Raw genomic sequence first — 23005 nt, 5'->3', positions numbered from 1 at the left:
ATATATTTCTAACCAAATATATTTAATATTATTTTAAATATTTACAAGTACTATTTATATACATATTTATATACATATATATTTTGTAATAGTAGTTTTCATTATAACGCATATTATTTTACATATTTACTTCTACTGATTAAATTGAATTTTTACTATTCCAAAATATTATATATACTTATTTTTATATATTTATATATATACATATTTATTTACAAACAAGTGTTCGTGAATCGTCGGACATAGTCAAAGGTCAAATGCATTCATGCAAATTGTTCCAAAATTTTGAGACTCAACTCTACAGACTTTGCTTATCGTATCGAAATCATGTAAAGATTAAGTTTAAATTTAGTCGAAAATTACCGGGTCGTCACATACAACAAACACATCTCTTTTGTTAACGATTAAAAGTTTATTACTCCGTACAAAATTAGGCCACAAAAAATGTTATCTACCATTAATTACAAGTCAAGGATAACTCAACTTTTTTTTTTTTTTTTTTTTTTTTCCAAAAGCAAAAAACTTGTATAGAACATAGGTCTTTCACCAAAGGTAAAACAAGTTTTGCAACTTTACAAAATATAAAGAATACACTGGCACACTGCAGGGTCTGTCCTTTATTTGAACTTTTCATAAATACTCTTACCATGTATTGTCCATTAAAGAAGCAACAATTGATTCTCGAGCTAAAGATCATAAATTTTTTACCGAATTCACAACAAAACAAAACTAGAGGGTCTGCATCACATTTTCTCCTTAATACACACCATCAAAAACTTGGAGAGTCACGAAACAAGCATGTAGGTAATGTCTAGTACACAAAAACTCGCCATTTAGGCATCTACCGTCACGTTTAACCTTACTATATGAATACGTCAATTGTGTTCAAACTAAACTTTCCAGGCCATTTCAGGCATCTCAAAAGGCGGTGTTATTTTCTTCATAATCTAATTCCATTATGTGTATAACGACGCTGAAATGAAGGTAGCACATATGCTGTTTGCTATCCTGTTACCTCATGAAAGGAAGCAACCATCTCATTTCTGACCCGTTCCCATTTGCAAGATAATATAATTTCTTCCATCCCTCGTCTGAAAATGCTTCACGCCGTATCAGTCTTTGCCTGTTACAAATGTTAAACATTGACAAAACAAGTACTATCAAATTTGGTAGTTGAGGGCCAAAACAATGGCTAAAAACAAGTATTTATGCACATATGCAAGAAGTAAACATGTAAACATGAGTGAGTCATGGTCAAAATGGTTATTTGTTTAATAGGTCAAGTTGGGTTAAGTGCAACAACAATATTTTAGTCCGTCTTAAAATTGTAATCAACTACTACAAATTACTGAAAAAGGGAATCCAGATTTTTCAATAGTAACCGATTTTAAAAGTTGTACGCATTTGAATAAAGTAATTTTCAACCAGTTTGACCCATGTACCAATGCCTTTACAGCCATCATTTCATCCTTCTATTACTTGTTTGACCCATTACCATTATAATAAAACATGAATTACCATCTCTACTGAAAAATTGATGCATACCTCAGGTAATAGTGAGACACTACAGCAGCTTCATCCAGAGTGTATCGAGGGAACATAACACGAGCATTTGAGGGAACATTGGGTAGATCTTTCCTTAACTTACCAACAGCCGTTGAATGAGAGAAAGCTCCCACCATCATATTGTCATGCATCATGGACCTAAATGCATTTACCTGGTGACAAACATTAACAAAACACTAATCACTAATTCACTATTATCATCCATGTATCCCATTGCATAAAAGCAATAGCATATAACTATATAAGCTTAAACGATAATTTTCATTGAATATCATATATCACTTTCAGAACGCACATCTAAGCACCCTGCTATTCAGGTACAAAACTCTAGCAACATAAAAGATATAAACCTAATATACATTAGAAAGGAAACCAACTAACTGTAGCGACTTCGTTAGCATGAATAGGCCGGCAAGAGCGAACAGTGACTGGCTCCTCGAACTCGGTGAATGTGAACCAACTATTGTACTGCTTGCAAACATCACAATAAAGCAAGTTTTGGTCAGAATTAGCAAATCAAATTTGCAAAGTGAAAGAACAAGATGATGAACCTGGTCAATTGCAATAAGAACAGGTATATCTTTTACAAGTGACAGTTCTTCCCTTAAACGAACTAAGACTCCAACTGAAGCGTATGTGTTAGTTATTCCAGTTTGAACCAAATCATATAAAGTAGAATTATCAGGCATTGACATTGTATCTGCATCTTTCATCTTTCCAACACCGGCACCTACACCAAGTGGTATGGGATCATTTATCTTGCAAGGTAGCTTCAGCAGGTGGGATTCATTGTATTTCAAGAAATCCTGTATAGACGAACATGGTTTCAAATACAGTACCAGAGCATCTTCTTCTTTCTTCTTATATATAAAAGAAAAGTCATAATTATGCCATCTTTTGTCAAAAAGATTGAAACTTGACCTTTAGATGAGTTCATAACAATGATTTTCAGTCATTGACTTGGATGATGATGTCATAATTGTTTATCTTTTCAAATCAACTATTGATTTGAAATTTCAATAACTGATCTGAATTTCAACCATTAATTTGTAACAAACTCAGTTATCTCTTCTGTATATAAAAAACTAAACAAAATGAGATAATTTTATTCTCTTCTATATATAAAAAGTTTTTTTTTATCATTATTATAACATTTTTATTATTTTTAATTTTTAAATATAATTATTAATTCCTCGTACAAATATAAAAAGAAAGAAACAATCTTTTAGAAAACTATTCATAGTACATATAGATAACAAAGTTGAAGCAAATTAAGCAGTATTCTTGCCTGCAAAATGTTGGCGGCCTGTACCGGTGTATCCCACAAACCAGTTTGATCATTTTTATAGAAAAGTCCACCATGAGTCCAAGTTTTGCCTTCTGGAACATAGAATACTAACCAACCTTCATCACGGGCCCAGTGAACAAGCATTGCAAGAGCAATACTCTTTCCACAGCTAACAGGGCCATCCAATACTATTTGCTTTTGAACTGTGCTCGAACCTGAAAGTGAAGTTAAATAAGGAAGCACACTTTGACAACTGTGTTACTGTGTTCTCAATTAATACAGCATTTCCTCAACTAAAGCACCGACTCACGAAAAGAAATTACACTCGTTACCGAATCTATGTGAGAGATTTCATGTTCTAACATGCAAATCCTTCAGAATATATTGGAAAGGTTCAAATAAGAACCACAAAAAAGGTTGAGAACTTGTAACAACTACTAGAATATGTAGTTGTTCACATGTATTAACTTTGTTCATATGTGAACATTGAAAGTTAATATGTGAACATTGATGTACGTTCCTATTGAGAAAAAGAAGTTCAAAAATCCAAAAATTTTGTGAAAAAACACAAAAGATACTACTACATCTTTGTTCATATGAGAACAAGTCGATTAACATATTTCTTAAAATGTATTTTTTCAGTCATTATGTTTTGACCTCACAAAGCTTTAGTTTTGTTATCACCGTTCTCAGTTTATCATTGTATTATCAATAGAGCCCAACCTTATGTATATCCGAAGTAGCTGACACGCTCATACATTTCTACCCAAATAACTGTAATCCCAAATAATTCTTACAAAACTACTCAAATAGCAGATATTTCATAAAATCAATAAAAAAAACACACCTTTATTGTTAAAAGATTGCAAAGGTGGATCAACAATGCGCCTGAAATTATCTCGGAGATCCAAGAAACTGTGTCGAACAAGCAATGCATCTCTCATTGTTTCATCAAACTCCTTCACCATTCCTGCTGGCAATCTCTCCGGAAGCACTTCCTCCAGTTTCTTTCTACTGTTTACCATAAAAAACAGAAACAAACATTTAATTTTAACATCTGCTAGCTCAGATATACAATACACATACACATGTATGCACACATACACACATATACAGATACACACATACACACATATGTGTAAAAACAGTCCTCATTGATTTTATCATATACATATATTTTACACTATAAATAGCTACAGAATGAGGCCAATTAGCTTCTAACTTATACCACAGATAATAGAGAGTATCGAATTCATATTATCAGTATGTAAGAAACGCATATAATTAGCAATTTAGTTAATACCTAAACTTCATGTAACTGCAGGCATCTGTTCTATTAAGTTCAGACAACGAACTAACGGAAGTAAATAACGGCTGTCCGTTAGGGCCAACATCAAGTGATTTATCACGTTCATCTTCATCAAGTAATCGCTTACGATTTTTTTCATCGGACATTAGGTCATAAGCTGAATCATCAACGGAAGACGCGACAACTTCTTCAAGTTTTGATTTCGATTTCGATTTCGCATCGGATTTGGATTTTTGTTGAGGTTGTTTTTTATTTTTTCCTTTTGAAGGTGCTTTTTTTGACGCGAAGGTTCTGTAAGATGTGAAATTAAAAGGTGTGGTGGTTTTGGTTGATTTCGCCGGTGCTGCGGCGGCGGCGGCAACTGATCGGAGAAGCGTTCGTAACATTTTTGGTGCTTTGCCGACGGCCAAGTGCGGTGGAATTTTGGAGCTACGAAATGAAAGGTATCAAGGGTAAATCCGATCTGTTTAGGCTGGGCTGAGCTGGGCCGAGTTGGGCTGAAATAATGTGGTCTGGGCTAAACAGGCTGGGCTAAACAGGCTGGGCTTTTCATATCTGTATTTTTGATTGAATTAGACCGAATAATGAAATGAACAACTCAAACTGTGAAATCAACTCCGGCTAAATACTTGAATTCGGTAATTAAATTACCGCCGGAGGTAGCTCACCGCTGTCGTATTCACCACTATATCATTACACTTCTCCATTGTTATCCATCTCTACAAGTAATTCATTATTTTATGTCATTTAGTGCTAGTAGTTTTCGATATAAATATGAAATTTAGGTATTTATATGTTTATATTCTCATGATGTAATCTGTTGCGTACAATATGTAATGGTTATCATTTATTCAATTATTAGTGAATTGTAAGTTTATATAACGTGTGTGAAGTTAGATCGTTTGTTTTAAATGTGCCTTTGATATTGCACACCAACTGTTTGATGTAATGCCTAGGAGGTTCACTTGTGTCTTTGCTATAGTAGTTGTTGCTAATGAGGCACTTTTGGATGAAAAATCTGGGATGTAAGCTTAAAATTGATATATAGCTACCTCAGAAGTTTCTCTTATGGATATCTATGAGCTGAAAACAAAGTTTGTGTGTCGTTGTTTGAGAATAGATTCATAGATATTCGTGGAACTTGGAAGTGTTGTTTGAACAATTGTTAATAAACTAAAATTCTGATATAGGCTAGGGGTGGAAGAATGTGCATAAGTAAGAAAAGTAAAGGGCTTTAGACCAAAAAAGAGTCATAGATAACTTATAGGAGTACTGCTTAAGATGTAAATGCAAGTTATAATGTACCACACTTTTTAAATTTCTTGAGGATCACATTTGTTAAATTTATTAGTTGCACTGACTCTTTTTTTATTCAGTAAGTGGTCATGTACCTACCAAGTTTAACATACTAAATATTCAGAATGTATTTCGGACTAACATATCAGCACCTGGATATGTCTTCTAGAAGAAAGTATCTGCTGTAAAGAACTGTTATTTTCTTGAGTTTATCCATGAGCTTTTGCAGTTTTGTTTATCATGCGTCATTTTGTTGAAACTGTTGTATTTAATACATTATCATGTTGTTCTTTTCGTGAGTCTCCGTTACAAATTTGCTTGAGATAATTTAAAGGTAAAAAATGAAGGTGAAGGTAGTTTGGAGGAAAGTGCGTGATTACGTCCGATATGATTTGAAAGAAATTGCATTCCCATCATCTTTACCGGACCCGCCTCATTTCAAAAAGCGGAGGAAACTAACATGGAAAGAAAAATATTTGGTTAGACTTCTCTTTTATGGTTATACTCATGAATAAATTTTTTAATTCTATTTGTAACTTGATTTCACCTTGCTGGCATGAAGATTTTTATGGACCCTGTAACTGATATTTGGATCACAAACTAATATGTGTGTCCTTTTTATTATGTAATGTAACCTTTTTTTCAGGTAATGAAGGAAGCAACTAGACTTTATGCTGCAAGCTGGGTAAGAGATATAGGCCCAGAGCTGCGTCCCAATGAATATAAGAAGAAAGAAAAGTCAGGAGATGAACATGGTGCAACGGGGTCAACTGGAGAAACTGAACCGTCAACATTGGAGGATCTAGGTAAATTTTAGACAAAATTACGTGGTTGGTCCCTAAAGTTTGATCACAATTGCACGTATAGACCTAAGGTTTTTTTTTTTTGAAGTGGTACCTGCAACTAACGATCGTTACATTTTTCCGTTAAGTTTTAGCATGTGCCAGACATGTGAGGGTACTTATGTCATTTTATCTAGGTAATTTCAATAGAAAACGTTGATTCAGCTTGTGAATATGTATATGCTTAAGAAATCTGTTAACTTGGCACTTATTGTCCTCATTTGTTAAAGTACATTGCATGATTTGCACTACAATATCTGGTTTATTTTTAACGAAAGTCATGCAACATTATCAACTTCTGATTTGTGCTCCGATTTGTGATGACAGCTGTTGCTGCTCGAGGTGGAATGGAGACGCTTAGACCAGCTTTGCAGCGAGTTTACATGACACGAGCATCTGCTTACAGAGATGCACTAAAGAGTTTCATACACGGTTACCAAGAAGGAATACAAGAAGTCATGGAGAAAAAGGATAAACCCGAACCCCATCAACAAAATAATCATCCTGAAACCCATCAAGAAAACAATGACCCAAAAAAGTCTACTTGATTAATCAGAGGACCATGAAGCTCTTTTTGGTGCATCTACTCCAAATGTATATTTTTCTTTCCAATTTTAGAATTGGTGAGGTTTTATATTATGGTAGTAGGTTGATACAGGTAATGTAAGTTGTATTTCTTATGTGCTTGTATTATTAGATTTGACAATTTTGCTAAAAATTTTGATAGATACTGATATGGTGCCCTTGCTTGCTGATGTTTTAGTTGTGGTGAGACCATATAGTTACAATGCTTCTGATCTCTATATCTGTTCTTTTAAAATATATATACACACAGTTATTATCCCTATATTTGTTCTGTTAAATATGAATACATACAGATTCTCCCATGCTTATACTGATGCAATTTTGCACTAGAACAAAGTTTGGATTTTGTTATTTATTTGTCAGGTCTTAGCTTTTTGGCTAATACAGTATTGCACAAATGACCATACTTCTATTGGGTTTATGATATTGAGTATAGACAATGCTAGCCACTATTTGTACATGTATATAGTGGGTGTGATCTCCAATGTAGGGATAGAACCCCTTAAACTGTTAGTAATCCGGAAATAGGGAAGCATTTGTACTTCATCTTCGCTATCTCAATGCTTTGTTTGTGGATGTTATGTTATTTATCCGAACACTTTGTTCGTCGATCATTTCTACAAGCATTTTAACTGCAAAGCAACCTTGAAAATATAGAAGTGATCGACCATTACAAGCTAATTAGCAATGATAATGGTAATGGGAATATTAAGGATTGATATGGGTATTATCATTCTATTGATGGTGCTTGGTAAACTTTAGAATATATTTCTATCACATCATAATAGTATATGTTGGGATTTAACAAGTTCCATTATCTTTAAAACATTTTAAGAATCAAATTTAAAGCGGAAGCATGTAAATACCATATTAGAACATGTAATACTTTAACCAATTAAAGTTAAATCCCAAGTAGGATCAAGTTGTGAAACATACTTACAAACTACAAGTAAGAAGAGAGATTATACCTACTCCAAGCTAAGTAATGAATGTAGAAGATGATGATAATGAATGTAGCTTCAAAATGATGAAACCTCAAGGAGAAATACCCCAAACTTTTGCACCAACACCTTACCTTTTGGTTAGGATTTAATGACACTTGAAATTAGCTTGAAAACCAAATTTAGAACCACCTTAATTGCCCAAAAAGGCCACGGCCTAGCTGCAGCTCCAAAAAGTTTTTGTGCAGTTTTTTTGAAGTGTAAAAATGCAAGTGAAGTCACTACCAAAGAGTCAAAGTGCATGTATATGGAAGTGGGAAAGTATGGCCAAGTGTTGGAGTCATTAGCATGCTTTCTTACAACTCCAAGGCCACTCCCACTTTGTTTAAATTAATTAGTTTTATATAAGTTATATGTTTTATAAAACTTCCATATATTTATAATGCACATTTTATAAACTTGCATATTTATTTATGTACATTTATTATATAATACCAATTTATATAAATGTAACATAAATTATTAATTATTTAACCCATAAATAATTAATTCCATATTACATAAATTATTCCATAATTTATATATCTACACATCAAGTAATACTTAAGAAAACCATTTTTCTTAAAGTTCAAGTGTCGCACATTTAATCAACGATCCAATCGTTAAGATCAAATACAAATAAGGTGTCGGTAAGCTTGTTATTAGGTATGACCCGACTTGGATCAAAACATATTAGCCACGTTAATTTAATATGTCTCTCGGGCATATGAAATACCTTCAATCTCCCACTTGCACGAGAAACATAAGAAATTAATGCAAGTGATGGATACCACCTAACGACCGTCCATCACCCCCAATATGTTATGACTTTGTGCCATTCAATAACATCATCCCTTTCGAGTTCCCATCTTGAATATGAATAGATGAATCTTTCATTATATTCTTTCATCCTAGATGTCATGTTAAATCCAAGAGATACAGAGTGATCACTCTCTTTTAGATTTAACTTTATCAGGCCTTAGACATCTGACTCTCAACGAATAAGAGGGACAAATTCCATCTTGACTACATACGTCCTAAATATATACCTTGCATTATGCCTGAGCTCTTCCTTGTGAACTACCATATTTCAGAATAGTGAAGGAAAGAATCAAGGCACAATACTTGGTAAATATCCGAACCCAATATGTATCTCAGGTCAGAGGATACAATGATATTCGCCTTTACTCAAGATTACATGTGATCAACTACAAAGGCTCCATTTAGTGAATCTTAAGAGCGGGTTTTCCAATATTTGTATCTCACAAATATCTATGAACCTTGGTAGCAACCTTGCCCCACATTCAGTCCGTGAATGTATACCAATCCAAGTTCATAATAGTCTAAACCTCACACTTGTTCCCACAAATGTAATCGACTACGGAGTTTAGAATAATTATTTATTCATGGATAAAATATGCAAAATAGGAACATAACTCAAAATAAATTAATGCCATAATTATATTAATGAGTTTGAACAATTTCGTTCCGTTACAATACTTAAAACAAATCATGACCAATCACTAGAATATCGAAGCCCTAATGCACAAACATGTCCAGTATGTTTTGCTCTATGTAAGAGTTTCGTGAGTTGATCCGCTATATTAAGACTTGTGTGAACTTTGCGAATACATATCTTTCCCTTTTCAACTTCATCCCTTATGTAGTTGAATCTCCGCTCAATGTGACGTGTCTTTTAGTGAGCACGAGGTTCCTTGATTTGAGCAATCGCACCCTCGTTGTCACAAAAGATCTCAAGAGGGTCCTGAATGGAAGGGACTACTTCTAAGTCGTCGATGAATTTCTTCATCCATGCAGCTTCCTGAGCTACCAATGATGCGGCTATGTACTCCGACTCTGTAGTGGATAATGCAACAACATCCTGTTTTGAACTCTTCCAAGAGACCGCACCTCCATTTAATGTAAAGACATAACCGAATTGTGATCGAGAATCATCTCGATCAGTTTGGAAACTCGCGTCCACGTAACCTTTTACAGCGAGTTCCTCCTCACCAGACCCGTATATAAGAAACATATCCTTAGTCCTCCTAAGGTATTTCAATATACTTTTAACAGCAATCCAATGACTATTTCCTGGGTTATTCTGGTATCTACTTGTCAAGCTAAGAGCGCATGACACATCCGGTCTAGTACATATCATTGCATACATGATTGACCCAATAGCAGATGCGTACGGGACTTTCTTCATTCTCTCTTGTTCATCTTTTGTGGTGGGGCACTGAGATGAACTAAGGAGTGTTCCTCTTTGAATAAGTACCAAACCTTTCTTAGAGTTCTCCATCTTGAACCTTTTCAAGATCTTTTCAATGTATGCACTTTGATTCAAACCTATCAATTTCTTGGATCTATCCCTGTAGATCCTAATCCCCAAAATGTATTGTGCTTCTTCAAGATCCTTAATGGAGAAGCAGCTTTTTAGCCAAGTCTTAACACCTTGCATTGTTGGAATATCGTTTCCAAATAACAATATATCATCCACATATAATACAAGGAACATGATAGTGCTCCCACTAGCTTTCTTGTATACACAAGCTTCATCACCATTTTTAATGAAGCCAAATTTCTTGGCTTCCTCATTAAAACGATGATTCCACATTCTAGATGCTTGTTTCAATCCGTAGATTGACTTCTTTAACTTACATACCTTGTTAGGATGTTTCAGATCGACAAAACCTTCAGGCTGAACCATATAGACATCTTTCTCAAGATATCCATTTAGGAAAGCGGTCTTGACATCCATTTGCCATATTTCATAATCATAATGAGCAGCAATGGCAAATAATATCCTAATAGACTTTAGCATTGCCACAGGCGAAAAGGTTTCATCATAGTCAACCCCTTGAGTTTGAGTGAAACCTTTTGCTACAAGTCTAGCTTTATATGTATTTAAGTTTCCATGCATGTCGGTTTTCATCTTGAAAATCCATTTACAATCAACTAACTTGGAGTTAGCAGGTTGTACAACTAGTTCCCAAACTTTGTTGTCATACATGGATTGCATCTCAGCGTTCATGGCTTCCTGCCATTTATCTTTATCAATCCTTGATAAAGCATCTTGGTAGTTTGTTGGTTCATCCAAATCAACCACATAGCAACCATCCATGAGAAACCCATATCTCTCAAGAGGATTACTAATCCTACCAGATCTGCGAACGTCTTGTATACTTTGATCATCCATTTGATCATTCTCAACATTTTCATGTTGAGTGCTAGTGTTAACCAATTGTGTATCATCTACTTGATCTTGAACCTCCTCAAGATCTATCTTCCTTTCACTATTACCTTCCATTAGGAACTTAGTTTCAAGGAATTCAGTCTTCCGAGCAACAAATACATTTTGCTCGGATGGTTCATAGAAATAGTATCCCATATCATCCTTGGGATATCCTATGAAGATACACTTCGTGGATCGAGCATTCAACTTATTGGGGACGTAACGCTTAGGGTAAGCTTCACATCCCCATACCTTTAAGTATGATAGAGATGGAGGTTTTCCAAACCACATCTCATGAGGTGTTCGTTCCACTTTCTTGGTTGGGGCCATATTTAAAATACGAGCCGCGGAGCATAGACAATAACCCCAAAATGATAGAGGTAACGTGCTTCTAGCCATCATAGATCGAACCATGTCCATTAGGGTTCGGTTCCTCCTTTCGGAAACTCCATTAAGTTGGGGTGTTCCAGGAGGAGTGAGTTGCGAGATAATCCCACAACTTCTAAGATGATCTTGGAAAGCATCGCTTAGGTATTCACCTCCTCTATCGGTACGAAGTACCTTGATTGTCTTATTGAGTTGATTTTGTACTTCGTTTTGATATTCCTTGAATGCTTCAAAAGTTTCGTCCTTATGTCTTAACAAGTAGACATATCCGAAACGACTAAAGTCATCAATGAACGTGATGAAGTATCTTTCACCTTTCCTAGTCATAGGCTTAAAGGGTCCACATACATCCGAATGTATTAATCCCAATAAGTCTTTAGCCCTTTCATAGGTCCCTTTGAAAGGTGCTTTAGTCACTTTGCCTTGTAAACAAGATTCGCATACATCAAATGAGTCTAGTTCATTTGATTTCAAAAGTCCATTCTTTTGAAGTGTATGCATTCGATTCTTATTTATGTGACCAAGGCGACAATGCCATAAGTAGGAATCACTCAAATTCCTTTTGAGTTTATTGGTGTTTGCATGGAACATTGAGCTATTGTATGATGTGTCATCATGAACCAATTCATAAATACCATTTGAAGGTGAAGCCTTATGTAACGACCCGACTAAATCGTCATTGACGGCGCCGTTAACTTAGGTCCCGTTGCGTGGTCGTAGTCCCTATATGAGACTCGTTTGACCAAAATTATGTCGCATTCATTTGAAAGGTACAAGACTTGCAAGTTTAGTTTACAAAACCGTTCGACAACAAGTCTAAGTTTACAAAAGTCATAAAGTATAAATGAAATAACTTGCGACATAATTAGTTTAAAAAAAAACACAGTTGCTATAAATAGCGTAAGTATGTAAACAATATGTTTGAATCCAAAGGTGCTATCACTAGCGTATGCATGTATGTATGCTTGACTCCAAGCAAGAAATCAGAGTGTATACATGTATGCTTGACCCCAAGCAAGTATGAATGTACGCGGAAGCATGTATCAAATAGCCATGTATGAACCTGAGAAACATATAGAAAACTGTCAACGAAAAACGTTGGTGAAATCATAGGTGTATTAGTAAATGTTATATTTTGAACCACAAGATTTAGTATTTCCAATATGTTGATTATCCAAATCGTTTGCATTCCAAAAGTTTGTTCGCGAGCACCCAATTATCAAGACTTAACGTTTCCTTCCATAGAACCCCATCACAATAGTGTTAGAACATACACTGTTTCTCAAAAATATATTTCATCCGTAGACGGTAGCGAACCGTCCGAAATGAGGGTTTGTCAAACCCGTATGGCCACACAATATAAGTTCTCGCTTACACCATGCAAGTGTAACTAATGATAATCGAATTGAGGATTTTTGTTCTAACTCGCTGTGGAATGTTTGTTTCATCGTACTTGTGTTCAAAGTATAAAAGTAAGTAGTACAAAATGTAACAAAGTATATGTTCCTCAGCCCACAATTTAAAAGTATAAAAAGTTGTTGAAAAGGTGGGACTATGATCTCACCTCGAGTGCACGAGTATAAAAGTACTTCACAAAGTAAATATGTGCATGAATGTTGCTTAGCCTTGACCTAAACAAGTAAGTTGTATCAATTAACCGGTTACGACACAAGGTCGGGTGAAATGTGTTCAATTAGTCCTATGGCTCGTTACGACTCGATTATGTAGCATGTGAATCACGTTGTCAAGTTTCATGCAAGAATCAAGTATAAAATAAGATTAGAACGATTGCATAAGTGTTTTGTTAAGTTTGACTAAAAGTCAAACTTGGTCAAAGTCAACGAAAAAGTCAATGGGGTCGGGTCGGGTCCCGAACTATTTTCATGAGCTTAGAAATCATATATGAGCATGTTGTCCAAGTTTCATGTTGATCGGGGGTGTGTAGCATAGCAAACATTATTCAAAAATCGACAAAATTGGACAGGCCACTTTGGCGCGCCGCGCGGGTATATGGCGCGCCGCGCCATTACCTGTGCAGAGAATTCTGGCAGTTTTCACACTCAAGCACGAATCCAACTTCAAATACCCATAAATCCTAAACCGTAAACATCCAAAACAAGTATCTTATATCGTTGGAAAGGTATTTTGACAAGGAATACAACTAACTACTTTTCACCAAGCAAAAACATCAATTACAATAACCGAAAACTCGTCAATTGATCAATAAAGGTTTATTTTCAAAGTTCAAGTTCATCAAATGCATTTTTAAGTTTCGGGAATCCAATTCACACATATGATATGCCGTTTTGAAGGTAATGAAGCATACATTACTACTAAACACTAACAATTAACATTTCATGGCATTCAAGCATCAAAAGTTCATGTCAAGAACTATCAAACCCTAGTCAAACATCACAAAATCCTTAATCGGGTTTTTAAAGTTTTCTTAATCAACCTACACATCAAAATGTAGCTAATGATACTAGTAACACAATTAAAACATGAACTTTAACAATTAAACAACTTTTAATCATCCAAAATCAAAGATTAAGCTAACCCACTTCAAAAGTTCAAACTAGTTACTCAAATCAACAAATCGAGCAAACAAAACATATATTCATGCTAGACACGAGCCATAGACACTAACTAACACAATTTCAAGTCAAAAACACGAATTTATAGAAATCTAGAGTTTTTATAAAGTTACCCAAACGAGATGAAATTGGTACCAAAATGTAGAGGATGAAGAGAGGATCACGAATATGTAATTTGTTTTGATGTTGGCCTCCTAGATCGAATTTAGATGATGATTGAATGAATTGGGTGTTATGGTTGTTCTTGCAACTAGAGAGAAAAAGAGGAGAAATGAGGTGGAAGGTGGATGGAAATGAATGGATGAGAATGGTGGGTTGACTAGTTGACCTAGTCAACTAGTTTGCCCACTTGGCAACCTCGATCCCTCAAGTTTCAAAGCGGGTGCGGGAATTAACCAAACGAATATTTTAAAAATGCTCGAGTAAACGAGTGATGTTATAATTAAATAACGGGAAAAATTAAGAACGTTAGTCATCGGAAAATACGAATTTAAATAACGAAAGATATTATAAAAAAAAAGACGGTGTTAAAAATAAATTTAACGGAAAAACGCGGGATGTTACATTACCTACACCTTAAAAGAAATTTCGTCCCGAAATTTAGTTGGAAGTAGTAGTCGTTGTTTCTTCCTCGAGATCTTGCGTTGTCGGTTCTACGAATAAGTGAAGGTACTCCCTCGGGTATTTCAACGAACTTCGACAGTCGTGATTTTACGTTGGTTCAAAGTTTGGTTTCACGATTTATAATTCAACCGGTCCTCCTAGGAAGTGAAGTTTGTCATCGATAGTAAGCTCATCAAAAGGAATAACAAGTTCTTATTTCGCAAGACACTTCTGTAAGTTGATTCATAGAATGTAGGATAAACGGAGACTCAAACGTGTCGGAAAATCTAAACGGCTAGTAACGGGTTCAAAACGCCCCCGGATTCTAAAAGGTTTTGTGTATCGCAGATTTAGCTTTCTATGTTTCCCGAAACGGATTGCACCTTCTCAAGGTGCGACTTCTAACGTTACGCGGATGCCCACTTGGAATTCGAGAGGTTCACGTCTAACATCGGCATAGTTCTTTTGGCGACTACGATCCGCCTTGAGCCTTTCTTGGAATTGAAAAATTTTCGGGTTGTTTCATGAATGATTTCGGGTCCGGTGGTTCGCTTGTCACCTACTTCGGTTCAACAATTTAAGAAAACGACAATTACGGCTATACGGGTCCTCGAAAAGTGTGACGTTAATACTCGAATGAAAATTATTGTAGTAAGAGAATTCGGCTAAAGGCAACTACTTTTCTCAAGTAAATTGAAGTCGATAACGCAAATTCGTTTTATGGTTTCCAAGGTTTGAATCGTATGTTTGCTCGGTCCGTCGGGTTGTGGTTGATGTGTTGTACTCATGTTTAAACGTGGTCCCGAGGCTTTTTGTAAGGCACCCCGAAATCCAAAAGTGAAACGAGGATCTCGATCCGAAACGAGGTACATCTCTTTAAGGTATATTTGAAAGAGTTTGTTAGGACGTGAAAACGTTTTTTGGAACAAGTTTCTGTTTCTCAAGAATTTCGCGCCGCGGAAGATTTATCGGTTTCCGAAAATGTTCGACAGGACTATTCACCCTCGAGGCGAATACTAGTATAGTGTGAAGAGTCTCTCTCTCCATTGAGAATTTAGATAAAATATTTCCTTAAACGGAAGTACGAGTGTAAGGCGAGAGAAGTTTTCGCCTCGATGTGAGCATACCAAGCATTTTGTAGTTCGTCTATAAAAACTATAAGAAAACGAGATAGTACACACGTGTAACATATGTTTGAAGTCGGAAGAATTTGTCATTCATTCGGAAGCATAAATATGGTTCGATAATAATCGAAGATGTGTCCCGGGTATGGTTGTTATCAATATTCTCAGAGTTTTCGGATATCCCAAACAAGAAAAATAAAGTCATGTACATGGCACATGGTGGTGATTAGGTTGATCGAGTCCAACCACCATCATGTGTCATTAGAACTTTGGTATGAATTACCGTAATATAACCACGTTGATCGAGTGTCGTTATATTACGCTAACTCATACCTCCATTCCCACATCACTCCATAACATCAAGTTCGTGTAACTGTGAAGATCTAGAATGAACAAAGTGTAACGACGTCTCAAACGTGACTCGTATTAAATCGAAAGAATTTCTGCAACTCTAAAGAAGCGTTCCCCGAGGGAAGTGTATAAATGTTTGTTCACGTCAATGCAAACAATAATGTCTTTAGGCGCGAAAAGAGTAACGAATCATGATAACGAGTAGTACGCAATCGTAGTGATAAGTAGTGATGACGATACTCACCTAGAGTAGTGATGGCAGTAACAAGAAGTGGTAGATAGTAAGGTACACCGGTGTGACACCGATAGTAAGTTGAAACGGTGGCGAATAACAATCTGGGAGACAGAGTTCCCGAACAAGTGTGACTAATGAAGTCGTCGTCATCCTTACGGGTATGAATCCTGAATTTACGCGTGTTACCAGAAAGTTGCAGAATACGAGTTCGTATGATGAAAGTTTGGTACCATTATGGATTTCACCTAAGAAAGATTCAAGTATATATGCACAAGTAGTCAAGTAAGTGCTATCTATAGCAAATGCAAGTCAGGATGCAATGATTAACTATCCGGTTGTAGTCTAGATTCACTAATGCGTCCTAACGACTCCGTCAGACACACTAATGCACATCCTAGTTCCCTACAACCAACGCTCTGATACCATCTGTAACGACCCGACTAAATCGTCATTGACGGCGCCGTTAACTTAGGTCCCGTTGCGTGGTCGTAGTCCCTATATGAGACTCGTTTGACCAAAATTATGTCGCATTCATTTGAAAGGTACAAGACTTGCAAGTTTAGTTTACAAAACCGTTCGACAACAAGTCTAAGTTTACAAAAGTCATAAAGTATAAATGAAATAACTTGCGACATAATTAGTTTAAAAAAAAACACAGTTGCTATAAATAGCGTAAGTATGTAAACAATATGTTTGAATCCAAAGGTGCTATCACTAGCGTATGCATGTATGTATGCTTGACTCCAAGCAAGAAATCAGAGTGTATACATGTATGCTTGACCCCAAGCAAGTATGAATGTACGCGGAAGCATGTATCAAATAGCCATGTATGAACCTGAGAAACATATAGAAAACTGTCAACGAAAAACGTTGGTGAAATCATAGGTGTATTAGTAAATGTTATATTTTGAACCACAAGATTTAGTATTTCCAATATGTTGATTATCCAAATCGTTTGCATTCCAAAAGTTTGTTCGCGAGCACCCAATTATCAAGACTTAACGTTTCCTTCCATAGAACCCCATCACAATAGTGTTAGAACATACACTGTTTCTCGAAAATATATTTCATCCGTAGACGGTAGCGAACCGTCCGAAATGAGGGTTTGTCAAACCCGTATGGCCACACAATATAAGTTCTCGCTTACACCCTGCAAGTGTAACTAATGATAATCGAATTGAGGATTTTTGTTCTAACTCGCTGTGGAATGTTTGTTTCATCGTACTTGTGTTCAAAGTATAAAAGTAAGTAGTACAAAATGTAACAAAGTATATGTTCCTCAGCCCACAATTTAAAAGTATAAAAAGTTGTTGAAAAGGTGGGACTATGATCTCACCTCGAGTGCACGAGTATAAAAGTACTTCACAAAGTAAATGTGTGCATGAATGTTGCTTAGCCTTGACCTAAACAAGTAAGTTGTATCAATTAACCGGTTACGACACAAGGTCGGGTGAAATGTATTCAATTAGTCCTATGGCTCGTTACGACTCGATTATGTAGCATGTGAATCACGTTGTCAAGTTTCATGCAAGAATCAAGTATAAAATAAGATTAGAACGATTGCATAAGTGTTTTGTTAAGTTTGACTAAAAGTCAAACTTGGTCAAAGTCAACGAAAAAGTCAATGGGGTCGGGTCGGGTCAGGTCCCGAACTATTTTCATGAGCTTAGAAATCATATATGAGCATGTTGTCCAAGTTTCATGTTGATCGGGGGTGTGTAGCATAGCAAACATTATTCAAAAATCGACAAAATTGGACAGGCCACTTTGGCGCGCCGCGCGGGTATATGGCGCGCCGCGCCATTACCTATGCAGAGAATTCTGGCAGTTTTCACACTCAAGTACGAATCCAACTTCAAATACCCATAAATCCTAAACCGTAAACATCCAAAACAAGTATCTTATATCGTTGGAAAGGTATTTTGACAAGGAATACAACTAACTACTTTTCACCAAGCAAAAACATCAATTACAATAACCGAAAACTCGTCAATTGATCAATAAAGGTTTATTTTCAAAGTTCAAGTTCATCAAATGCATTTTTAAGTTTCGGGAATCCAATTCACACATATGATACTGTGACGACCCGGAAATTTCCGACCCTTTATATGTTTCCGACACGATAAGCAGAATTTGTAATGTTGAATCTCAAAAAGTTTGGAACTACATTCATGTAATCAATTACCCTTTGACCGTGTTCGACGATTCACGAACAATTATGAGTATATAGATATGTATATATAATATATAATATTAACTGAAAACATTAACAAAGTATTAGATATATGATTCTTTACATGAACGTATTTGTTTCGATATATTTATCGACAGAATTAAGAGATAATATCAAATGATTGAATTATCAGATACATTATGATATGATTACGGGCCTATGTTATGAGGTCCACTGTGATTTAAGAAATCTATTCTTTTTGACAACATTCGGAAAATGGTAAAGTGATTTATAAGTAAGAACAAATGTGTCAATTAACGGGAACTAGACAAGGGTTAGTGAAAATTCCTGTTTAATTTCCAAGGCATGTTTTATAATATTTTCCTCGTGACCTTGATAAGATAACTATGTTAACTTTCATTTTATTTAATATGAAAATAAGAACGTGGAGTGTAAATAACTTAGATGTTGGATATCGACAAGTTAAGTAACTCGACATTTTTCATTAAGATGATTTCTTACGTTTATTTAACCTTTGGACTTTATCCCATGCTTCACCAACAGACCGTAATTTAAAAACTTGAAACCTATTATGAATATATATAATTCTACTTTTCTAAAATGTTTTATGATATAACGATTTCCATTATTTTAACCTTTTAACAAAATGATTCTTAAATATATTTAGTTTTGAAAAACAAAATTATCATATTTATTTGATTTAGTTTCAAAAGTACAAAAAAAAATATTTTCAGTTTAAAAAGAACTTTATTATTAAAACGTATATATCTTTTATAAATATCTAGAACCACTTTTGACAACTCATTACTTAACCAGTATGATAAAGATAACGATATTTATATTTTATTTTATTAAACATATATAACGATTTAAATTAATATTATATATATTTATACGCGTAGTATACGTACATAGTTTTATACTTTTACTATACTTTAACTTTACCTTTACTTTAACTTTAATAATTCATACTTTAATAATTTACTTTAATAATTCATACTTTAATAATTCACTTTAATAATTCACACTTTAATAATTCACTTTAATAATTCACTTTAATAATTCACTTTAATAATTCATACTTTAATAATTCACTTTAATAATTCATACTTTAATAATTCACTTTAATAATTTATACTTTAATAATTCACTTTAATAATTCATACTTTAATAATTCACTTTAATAATTCATACTTTAATAATTCACTTTAATAATTCAAAAAATTATTATAAATAGAATTCAATAGGTTTCATTATTTCATAGAAACTTGAAAATATATTTCTCTAAACTCTCTCAATCGAATTACATATAAATATTTTCTTTGTATTATTTCAAGATATTATTAGTATACATAAAATACTACGACGGAGTTATATTCAGACGATTTCAAAATAAGTTTTCAAACGGGATAGAGCTAAGGAAATTATGGGTTATAGCTATGGAGGTTATGGGTATTGATCGAGGGTATTGCTCGTGAGGTCAACCTAACGTTTATCATTTTCGTTGCGTCTACGTACTTTCCTGCAATATTGAATCACAATATTGATACGTTCGTGAATCCGAGACAAACCCTGCACTTGTTCAGTGCCGTCATATACATAATTGCTACGAAATACAGTATTGTGAGTTTCATTTGCTCCCTTTTATATATATTTTTGGGACTGAGAATACATGCGCTATTTTTATAAATGTTTTACGAAATAGGCACAAGTACTAAAACTAATTCTACGTGGGTTTAAACCAGAAATATACCCTTAGCTTTGTAACATTAAACTACTTGTCTATGTACGGTAGGCGCGAATCCTAAAGATAGATCTATTGGGCCTGACAAACCCCATCCTGATTATGGGATGCTTTAGTACTTCGAGGTTATTTTAAACACACCTGATCTGGTGTACTTCAGAGGGTAAAACATGAACGTTAAGGCTTGTTACCGGGTGCCTACAACTTATAGAATACTTTTATACACTTGCGAGTGTACGGATATTTATGGAAACTGAAATCTTGTGGTCTATTACTATTACGAAATGATTGATTATGATAAACTAATGAACTCACCAACCTTTTTGTTGACACTTTAAAGCATGTTTATTATCAGGTATTAAAGAAATCTTCCGCTGTGCATTAGCTCATTTTAAGGATATTACCTGGAGTCATTCATGACACACTTTGAAAGACGTTGCATTCGAGTCGTTGAGTTCATCAAGATTAATATTAAGTCAATTTTATTTGGATGTAATATGAAATGGTATGCATGCCGTCAATTTTTGATGTAAAGAAAATTTGTCTTTTAAAAACGAATGCAATGTTTGTAAAACGTATCATATAGAGATCAAATACCTCGCGATGTAATCAACTATTGTGAATCGTTTATAATGTATATGAACGGGTCCTTTCAGTTGGTATCAGAGCAGTGGTCTTAGCGAACCAGGTCTTGCATTAGTGTGTCTAACTGATAGTTGTTAAGATGCATTAGTGAGTCTGGACTTCGACCGTGTCTGCATGTCAAAAGTTTTGCTTATCCTTTTTATTCGGAAATCATCTACTTACCATCCTTAGGAAATTACCTGCTTATCATTATTAAGTCTAGACGCGTTTTCCTACATTTATTGCATAATAGTGTATAGACGAATTCTTATCTTAGCATATCTGTTACTGTGAACTTTGACTGACATCTTTCAAAGATTCCTCCGTAATTTATGGGATTTTGGTATTATATATACATATGTAAATTATGTATTGAAGAATACCAAATCTAAATTCTACAATCTATTTCATACAAAAAAAAAATTCTTTCCCTGATCATACAAGATGGATCCCTCAACCAGTTCGAGTTCCTCGGATTCCGACAGCTATGCCGATATGGATTTCCACATGAGCTTCGAAAGCACCGTGACCGGAATGGATCAACCAATTAGCCATCATCTATTCTGGATGAATTGGGGATGGGTTCGTAATCTACTTAACCATTGGAGACAAGAAGAAGGTGATCCCTTTCATCCACCACATTGCCCTCTTGGCAATGAACCTGAAGCACTTACCGACGAACCTGTCCGAAACACCATTTTCTCTCTCATTTCCAGAGTATCTCGTCATGATTATATACTACACCAAATTCTAGATCTTATTTATCCGCTCGTCCGAACCGACAATCACCCCGGTGTAATAGAAGAAGTCAACGAGCTTCGCGCTCGGGTAGTGGCTTTGGAGAATATGGTGCAAAGGTTACAAACACCAGTAGCAGCACCAGCAGCATAACCAGTATCACCATCAACAACATCAACAGTACCATTACCACCACAAACAACAACCGCATCGCAAACCTCAACTTCACAATCTGTCCCACGAGCATCGACGTCAAATGCCATGTAGATACCAAGGAATACCACAACGATGAAGTATTGATTCATAACTTCATTGGGGAAACATTCTACGGCGATTATGTAATTTCTAAAGTTTAGAAATTATCTATCATAGCCTTAACCATAAATCAAATGAGTTTAATTTAATATTAACTCATTAAATCTATATTACATTTGAAGAAATATACACATATATATTTCCATAAAGACTGTAATAAAATTCTTTTGTACAAAATATTAATTGTGGATTTTTTTTTTAACGGGTAGGTAATACCCGAGAGATATATAAATTCACAATTAATATGTTACATTCTTCGAATCTGATTCAGCAAGTCATCCATTATACTCCCTACTTTCACAACAATATACATTCTTTTATAGAAATCAAAATAACCATACTCATTCAAAATCTAATTACATATTCTGATTTTGAAATCTCAGAATTCGATTCAAGATATAACTGAAATCATCACTCTTAGATTCCTACATCTTTCAAAACTATACTTTGACTTCAAAACTGTCCTAGAACCTCATTCCTATTCATGGAACTCACAAAAATATTTGTATCATTCAAAATCTTAGAACATCATATGTATATTAACAATTACAATATGTGTTCAAACACTTCGAAATTCCTAAAGACATGCGAGATGATGATCCAACCACACATTACCCACTGTCATGCACCTGAAAAGCTCTCGAAACCAAAGTTATAGTTTAACACGTATCCGTGTCCGATCCTTTGATTTTTATTACCAAATATAATTTTTCAATCTCTTTCCAAAATAGACAGTTTTGTCACAGCTCCAGCAAATCACCTTCATTTGTTTATACGAATAAACCCTTCATCATGGTTACCGGGGAACCTTTCATATCTCGCCACATTAGCAGTAAACTTATCAACAACTTCATTAACCTTCGACTTAAGCCTCTCCGAAAAGCCACTATACTTATTCATTAAAACCCCATCATGTACTCACCTACATCTTGTAACAATAATTGTCACACCAACTACTGGGAATTAGCAATCAGTATTTTGAATTTCGCGATAAT

General features: G+C 34.9%; 2 protein-coding genes across 2 annotated transcripts; one reads left to right on the top strand and one right to left on the bottom strand.

Moving 5' to 3' along the window:
- Positions 1-582: 582 nt before the first annotated feature.
- Positions 583-4579, bottom strand: LOC139899071 (uncharacterized). The gene is made up of 7 exons (XM_071881886.1): positions 4158-4579; positions 3702-3868; positions 2855-3069; positions 2118-2372; positions 1948-2034; positions 1546-1718; positions 583-1123 (listed from the first exon to the last, which is right to left on the bottom strand). Exons 1-7 carry the CDS (start codon positions 4547-4549, stop codon positions 1012-1014), a joined length of 1401 nt encoding a protein of 466 aa, XP_071737987.1. The 5' UTR covers positions 4550-4579; the 3' UTR covers positions 583-1011.
- Positions 4580-5748: 1169 nt separating this feature from the next.
- Positions 5749-6849, top strand: LOC139902384 (uncharacterized). Its single transcript, XM_071885017.1, has 3 exons — positions 5749-5938; positions 6106-6265; positions 6629-6849. The coding sequence occupies exons 1-3, from the start codon at positions 5801-5803 to the stop codon at positions 6847-6849; spliced, it is 519 nt and encodes a 172-aa protein (XP_071741118.1). The 5' UTR covers positions 5749-5800.
- The last annotated feature ends 16156 nt before the right edge of the window (positions 6850-23005 follow it).

This window comes from Rutidosis leptorrhynchoides, chromosome 3 (assembly GCF_046630445.1).
Source record: "Rutidosis leptorrhynchoides isolate AG116_Rl617_1_P2 chromosome 3, CSIRO_AGI_Rlap_v1, whole genome shotgun sequence".
In the NCBI taxonomy this organism is placed as follows: Eukaryota; Viridiplantae; Streptophyta; class Magnoliopsida; order Asterales; family Asteraceae; genus Rutidosis; species Rutidosis leptorrhynchoides.
Note: the sequence above shows the minus strand (reverse complement) of the source record. Positions and strands in the feature narration are given on the sequence as shown.